At 37.5% G+C, this 7,718-nt stretch overlaps 1 protein-coding gene across 1 annotated transcript; it reads right to left on the reverse strand.

Annotated features, from left to right (window-relative positions):
- Positions 1–547: 547 nt before the first annotated feature.
- Positions 548–6,323, reverse strand: LOC103136680 (coiled-coil domain-containing protein 106-like). Its single transcript, XM_007550036.2, has 8 exons — positions 6,193–6,323; positions 5,682–5,751; positions 4,245–4,343; positions 3,928–4,149; positions 3,745–3,801; positions 3,342–3,617; positions 2,500–2,658; positions 548–2,411 (listed from the first exon to the last, which is right to left on the reverse strand). Exons 1-8 carry the CDS (start codon positions 6,193–6,195, stop codon positions 2,095–2,097), a joined length of 1,203 nt encoding a protein of 400 aa, XP_007550098.1. The 5' UTR covers positions 6,196–6,323; the 3' UTR covers positions 548–2,094.
- Positions 6,324–7,718: the final 1,395 nt, after the last annotated feature.

The raw sequence follows: 7,718 nt of genomic DNA on the forward strand, positions 1-7,718 counted from the left end.
TAGTCATTTAATCCTAGGAAATGTTCTTAAGGTAATAGAAGGCTGACTTTGTAATGTCTTCATGTGTCTCTTAAGGTTCAGGCATGAGTTCATCACTATACCCAAATTTCCAGAAACAACCAGTATATTCTAACTGGAATAACTGAAGCTGTGTTTTGATTTTTGATTCTTAATGATCTCTCTGGAGTTCCAAAAATAATCACTTCAGTTTTATTTTTATTCAGCTGAAAAAAGTTATGTGACATCCATGCATTGATTTGTTCAGTGTTCATAGTCACCTGGTGACGCTGTGTAACGCAAAGCTGCATGGCTATGGCAACTGACATTATTTATGATCTAAGCAAGCAGGAGCATGTTAAGCATGTAGATATTAAATAAGAGGGCCCCTAAAATGGAATCTTGGAGAAGAAAACTGAAGTAGTTTCCACTTTTCTCGTCCATCATGAGTAAGACAAAAAAGATGAACAAAAAGTCAGAGCAAATCACTTTGTTTCAAACATCAAACACAGTTAATGACATCAATACCGTAACGAAAATGAGAAATCAGTTAGTGGGGGGAAAACAAACAGTTTATTTCACTTCTACTAACACAATTTCTTAATGAATTATCAGCACTCATCGGAGAGATTTGTTTTTGAAGGTTACAGAATAAAACGTTATATTTTTATATGAATTCAAATGCTTTACTGCCATTTGACTCATGCTGCAAGTAGAAACTGTCCCAGGTGGAAATGTGTGAACTGGCAGGAACCTCAGTTAACTTTGCAGCTCCCTTATTGCTCTTGAACTGTTTACTCATGGACTCATGGTTACACAGTATTATTCTGCTGTAGAACAAAATCCTAAATAATTGCCTTCACTACCAAAATAGTTGCATTTCATAGCAAATTACAATCAGCTGCTTTGAAATTTGAAGAGAGATCACAAACGCTCTTTTTACATGCACATGTTGTGAAGAACAGTTCCTCTGTTTCTGCTGACGATTTTTAGCTGTTTCCGCAGAATTTCTTTTTTTTACAAGGAACCAAAACCTACACAATATTACAAAAAACCTCATAGTGTTATGTAGTGGAATAGCTCAGAGCCATAATATATAAAACTGTGCTATTTTCACAATGCAATACAAGATTCCTAATACCAGAAGCGTAGGAAGTTACATTTACGGTAACTTGGTTGAAGACATATACAAAAGTTGCTTGGAATCCTTTGAAGAAAGAAAGAAATGCAGCATTAAAACTAGGCAGAGGTGCAACTGGTGTTCCCAATGGTAAGAATAAATAAAAACGACCAACATTTCTGAGACAAAATGCAAGGTTAGCAATAAAACCAGTGACTTGTTGATCGACATTTGGTGCCCCGGCACCAAAGGTTTGAGACTAACCTATCCTGTCATACCTATGTATTTTTCTAATTTCTAATTTAATGATTGTCCTCCTCATCTTTAAATATGGAGGACTGCAACAAAATATAGAGCTTTTCTAAACGTGGATCATATAAAAAAAATCCATTGAGACAAACAAAACAATAAAAGCAATGAAAATCATCCTGAAATTGGTATAATTTGTTCAAGGTATTCTAAAAATGAATCACAACTTAAAATAAAAAAAAAAATAAAAAATTACACACTGGAAGTTAATACACTTACGGGATTGTGTCAAAGCAGAATACAAACAAAGTTATATAAATTTGGATATTTAACAAACTGCAGTCATCTAAAGTAGTGTTTGAATTGCTGCCCTCCAGCAGATCAAGATAAAAAAAAATGTCTTTGCAAAACACAAATGAAGAAAAAAAAAATGACTGAAGAACCACCATAATTACAGTCCTCTGTGATTGCAGAAACACTTAATTTCATTTCAAAAGAATTCCCTTGTCTCTACCTCCACAATACAGCTGACATCAATCATTTTCATGTTAGCAAAGATCTGTCAAATGAAAATACATATAAATTGTATTAAAAAAAAAAACAGAAATGTGGAAAGATAAGATGTAATAAAAGGTGTTTTTCTGCATTAGGAGGGGATGAGCCTCTTCTGACTTCACCTCTACCGTCTGTGTCAAGGAGAAATTCTCCCTTCGCACTTCCTTCTCCCCTCAGTGCCTGAATCGGTACGAGATGGGCAGCAGCAGGTTATTTTTCTTCAACGCCTGCACTCTGCTGACCGTCTCTTCGTCCAGGGCGAGGTAGCAGCGTCGGGCGTAATCCAGCAGCTTCTCCTTGGAGGGGTCAAACTCTCCCACTTCGGCCACTTTCTCGGGGGCCACGAGATGGAGCTCGGCGATGGGTGTGGTGGAGGCCACGGTGTTGCGGTCAACACCGTGGATTTGGAAGGCCTTGGTCATGTTTTTGAGGCGCTGGTACGTCAGGAGAATCTTCTTGTAGCGAAAAAGCACTCCTGCGGCGTCTTTCACTGACAAAGAGAAAGGCAGAGCAGAGTTAGCCGCAGCCGGAATGACAATGAAATTCGGGGTCTCTCTTTTTCAGGATCTCCGTGTCACCTCTCTGTCGCTCTCGCGGCGCTCGGAGGACTCGCCTCCTCTTTAACTGCTGCCTGTTGGTGCTAATTGCCTGTGACATTACATCGTCCCCTTCGTCCTCCTCGATGAAGCCGTCCTCCTCCAAGAACTCATCAGATTCTCCCAGCAGTGAGAGGGAATCTGTAAGGGCGAAAAATAATTTGCTTCACAAAACCCAGTAGGCAAAGGACACATGTATGAGACACTGACTTCATTAAAGTAACACTATAATACAATGGCTGCTGTTAAACCGCCTCGGCCATATTATGCGGCTTTGGGATTGTTCAGAAGGTATGCTCTGTTTTTAGACAGAGCAGTGTTTGCAGATGGATATAATCACATTTTTTAATAATTTAATAATTTTTTCCAGCTTTTTCAGGCTTCTAAAAGAGCAAAATCTATAAATGCTTAATACTTACAGATGTTTGTAATTTATCTTTAAATGACATGCTTTTGGCTTGATTTGCTCCATTACTCCTAGTTTAAACACCTTATCCATCAGTATTTATATTACTGACTAAAGGACCACGTTTTTTTTCAAACTTAGCCACATCTTCATCTCTGACAAAACCTAAAACTGATTTTTTTCCCCTCATTCTTCCCTGTCAGTGAAGAGCAGAATTGCTATTCTTAAACTAGACTTTTTGTCTGTATCATATTACTCTGACTTATTTCATTTTATTTACATATGTTAATGTTAATGTAACACATGTATCTTTTAACTTTCTAGTGCAAGTCTTGAAAGTCAGGAAAAAGGAGATGCTGATCTGTAGGAATTTCCTCATTAAATCAAATAAGCAGATACATAATTTAATTTTCATTACCTGGGACATTGAGTCCACTCAGCTGGTTTAAGGATGATCTCGCAGCATTGTTGTTTTTGCTGTTGCTGCCACTGCCTGTTGTACTTGAGGTGCTGTGACTGTGGCCTTGCAAAAGGGCCTGCGACTGTGTTGTGTTGTACAAAGCATTCATATTAGAGAGCTGAGAGGATATTGGATTGGAGACGTGGTTTTTGGCAGGCACCATAGTGGGAGGACCAGGCCTTCGCTGGACAAACTGGCGCTGAGGGAAATGCTGTTGGTCTGCTTTCTGCTGTTCTATAAAAAAAAAAAAGAAAGTACAAAGTGGGTTGAGACTTAGAGATCATGAAAATGTAATAAATAAACAAACAGCCCCACAAGCTGGAATCAAAAAGCATAAGTGATTTTTTTTGTTTTGTTTTACCAGCGGGACGGTCTTCCTCTCTTCTTGCCCTCCAGTTGAATCGTCTAGATTCATATCCTGATTTAAGCAAAACACAAAAAGGGAAATTCTTATTTTTATTTTAAAAAAAGAACCGCTTCAACAACGTTTCAACATTAATCTGATGATTGACAATGTTTTCAGATGGCAAGAGTCTTTCCACACCGTTGCTGTACTGACTCTGACCCTGCTCCGGTCCCTGGCTCTTCGTGGAAAAGATGAAGCGGTCCAGCTGGCACCGCAGGAAGTCCCGCTCCTCCTCCAGATCCTCGATTCTTTTCTGCAGCCACGAGTTTTTCTCCACAGAGATCTGGAGCTGGGTGCGCAGGTTGTTGATCACCATGTACGAGTTGCTGACTGTGGACGGGCCCGCACTCGAGGCTGGTTCTGAGGATGACAAGAACGGCTCCAGTGTTCGCAGGTGCTGCACCACAAAACAAGAGCCGTGACAGGTGACAGCAAATGCATCGCGTGACTTTTACCGTCAAAGTTCTGATCGCTCTGGTTGAAGAACCCCTGCTGCTCAAAGTTGTTCTCTTCAAAGGGAATGGCAATCTCATAGGTGTCCTCACTTTTTGGAGCTGAAAAAAGGCAAAATCATTAAATATCTCATGATCTAAAGCAGGATAATCACATTTACTTGCAGCAATTAACTACAAGATTGCAATCAAAAGCAAATTGTTGCCAATTTCCCTCACTTCCCTCGAGCCAAAGTGTTTTGGAGCATCAGTTGCTGATTTAGAGTTGCTTTTTAGAACAATATTATATATACAATTACTTTTCCTAATACTTTAATACTTTAATACGTCAGTGATCAAAGACTACCGTTATCAAGAGGTATATTTTGCAACTCTACAATGACTTCTCCTTTTGAAATGCTATGCTGTAAAATAATCAAATAGGAGTTTGCTGACCCAGCTACACAAGATGTATGACTAATGTGCAAGTCCAAGGAAAACTGGGTTATGCTGAAGGCATCCTTGTACTCTGTGAGTCTCTTAGCAACCTTTATGGAATGAAAAGCAGCGGTTGGGGGTCTTCAAAGACTTTAGTTGTAATCTTTTTTGCTGAAGGGTTAGAAATTCTCAACCAACTCTTTCTTCATGCATTTCAAAAGAAATCTAAATAAAACCAGTCCCGTGCGTAACCAATTGCTTCTTTTATCAGCAACAGATATCAATGAACAAAGAGCAGAAGGTGACTGTGTGCAGAAGGATACAAAACAGAAGGATAACTAATTCCACAGTTTAGTTCTTCACTAATTTTGTCTAGTTGTTAGAGGAGCGTGGGTTTTGTTCCGATGGCTTTTTAGTTCACTTGTGTTTGTTATGTTATTTCTACTCATTGTCGACTTATTTTAAACATTGTTTTTGACGTCTTTATTAATCCATTAGTTCTCTATTTATTATCTTTGTGATGTTATGGAAGAGTGCAATGTCTCTGTGCAGTGTGCAGTGTAACAAACAAATTTCTCCTACAGGAGAGAAATAAACTCTAACTTTGTGTGTAAGCAGCATTTAAAGGTAATTGCCACTAATTAGTTACATCTGAAGAACTGATCCATTTTATTCAGAAATATACAAATTGTATCTACATTTCCCACTAGGAAATTTTCGCTGTACTCAGGTGTGCTGAAGTGTACTTTCTGTAGTTAGAAAACTATGTATGGTTTACCTGGTTACTAGATGATGGAAATCTGTTCATAAAGTGCTAAATAAACACTATCACATGTTCATAACATTTTTCAACGACAGTCTGCATTTTAAAATCAGACAAAACGATCACAAGTGAGGGAGAAATTTTCAAAAGTAGGACAGTTTGTCTATATTGGGTAGGTATTACTGGAATCATCTGTTTTTCTGCTCCTTTCAGTGATAACAGTGATTTAGATACGGACTTTAAAACAACTAAGACCTTACTCTGCAGGTGAAAAGATCCTACATGGCCCTTTGATGTGGAAGGTCCATCACTCCTGTTACCGTCCTCCATCTGCCACAGACAAAAGTTAAGTGAACCGAAAATAATGTGAACAAGTCACAAATACACATGCAGAAAACATGAAGCTTAATTCTTAATTACATATTAAAAATAGAGACAATATTTCTAAACCTCTGTTCACGGAGGAACCTTCACCTGTGTTTTTTTTTTTTTTTTTTTTGTCTAGACGGACAGAAAATCAGAACTAATTAAATTCGATGACACAGAAATTATTTCACACGGATTAAATGTTTGGGAAATATATGTCTGAAGCGTCTTGAAGAAAGGAGAAAGGAGTTAGCTCAAAACAAGGTTAGCCTGTTAGCCCAGAAAATGTAGCCAGACTATAATCACCATTTCGTTTTTTATACACAATAAGTACTTTAATTCCGTCATTCTTGCTCTAAAAAAATCTCTCTGCTTTAAATATATACCGTAGAAACTGGTACGTACCATTTTAAGATTAGTTATAACTTAGTGGTGCATATGTAATAAGCCGTTATTACTCAGTCATATCGCCATTTCAGCGGTTCGTCTGCTAGCTAACAAGCTAACAATAACAATTACGGCATATTTTTTCAGCACCGAATGACGTCATTTCCGGCTGTTGACTGACGGTTTATATGCTAGTGAGAAAACATTTACGAAAGGTTTTATGTAGTGAGCATTCATATATTTGGATTTAGTTTATTTATACTGAAAGACAAGTCGATAAAAAATGAAACGAGATGAAACACAAATTATGCTTCTTTGGATAAATGTTGCCAAAAAACAACAATGCTGAAGTTAGCATCTGATTTGTAGATTCCGAAGATGTCCTTCAGAGTAAAGGGCTATTTCTCTCTAAAAGTAAAAATCTTACCTTTAACTCGCTATAGATCGAAATCTAAAGATTCAGAACAGTTAAACTCGTACCAAGCGATTTTTATGGTCATTACTGTTCGACGTTTTATTAACTGTAAAAGTTATTCAAATTGTGAAAAAAAAAAAATCTTTTTTTTTTTTTTTTTTGCTTTTAACTTTACCTCTTAAAATAAGTCCAGTTTACCCACGTCTTCTTTCGTTTGAAAAAACAACTTATTAAAGTGTGGCTTGATTTATTTTTGTTCATGTTTATTATAATAAAAGGATCACTTCACAGAAAAAGAGAAGCAAAAACCAGAAACTGCATAATTTCTTATTTTCTGACACCATCTAAATAATCGGTACTAAAACTGACTCACCAAGTTATGTCACTGGCTATAAACGAGTGTTTGCGATACATTGTTCATATTTCATGTTTCATGTCTACCTTTATTTGTTTTATGGTGAAAGAACGAACATGTAGGACAACAACTTTGAGGTGTATGAAACTGCACCTCTTCTAGAGATCGAAGTTAGTCATGAGTTCATGAAATTCTGCGGAATAGTCCTTTAGTGAAGAGCCGAATCAGATGCTAACTTCAACACTCTCAAAAATGTACATTATTTTTCCGCTCTGGCATATTATCGTAAATAATTGTACATTCTTTGACAAGCGTTTACTTAAACGCATTGCTACTAAGTTTGTGTAAAGAATTCAGTGACAATTTCAGAGAGTAAAAGAGGAAGATCCCAGCTGTGCTGTGCCCTTTGTTGTTGGGTAAAACTGCGGGACAGGTTAAACAGGTGACAAGGTGTCAGGTTTCGGCGGCTGGTTTCTCCCACATGCGATACAGAGGCAGACAACATACGACCTTGGTCCAAATTTACTTCTTTAATATCAAACATTCGCCTTCCCAACAAATAGGTAAGTGAATAATCTTTTCTAAAAGCAATTAAAATATTTCAAATGAGGTTTCGTTTTAAGCTTACCTTTCAAAATAATGACTATCAGGATGACTGATGACTATCAGGACAGGTGTGGCAACTGTTTTGGCCAGACCAGAGTAAACATGTCCTAAAATATGGAGTTACGACACATGTCCTGCAGTTTTTATGAACACATTTCTTTTGTATTT

The sequence above is a fragment of the Poecilia formosa genome, unplaced genomic scaffold, assembly GCF_000485575.1.
Source record: "Poecilia formosa unplaced genomic scaffold, Poecilia_formosa-5.1.2 Scaffold34, whole genome shotgun sequence".
In the NCBI taxonomy this organism is placed as follows: Eukaryota; Metazoa; Chordata; class Actinopteri; order Cyprinodontiformes; family Poeciliidae; genus Poecilia; species Poecilia formosa.

Bases quoted from the DNA above. Each gene is read 5' to 3' on its own strand.
- LOC103136680 (XM_007550036.2), bottom strand. The intron at 3,802-3,927 runs GTGTGGAAAGAC...TGCTTAAATCAG, and splicing joins TCAGAGTCAGTACAGCAACG to GATATGAATCTAGACGATTC. The intron at 2,659-3,341 runs GTAATGAAAATT...TCGCCCTTACAG, and splicing joins GAGTGGACTCAATGTCCCAG to ATTCCCTCTCACTGCTGGGA.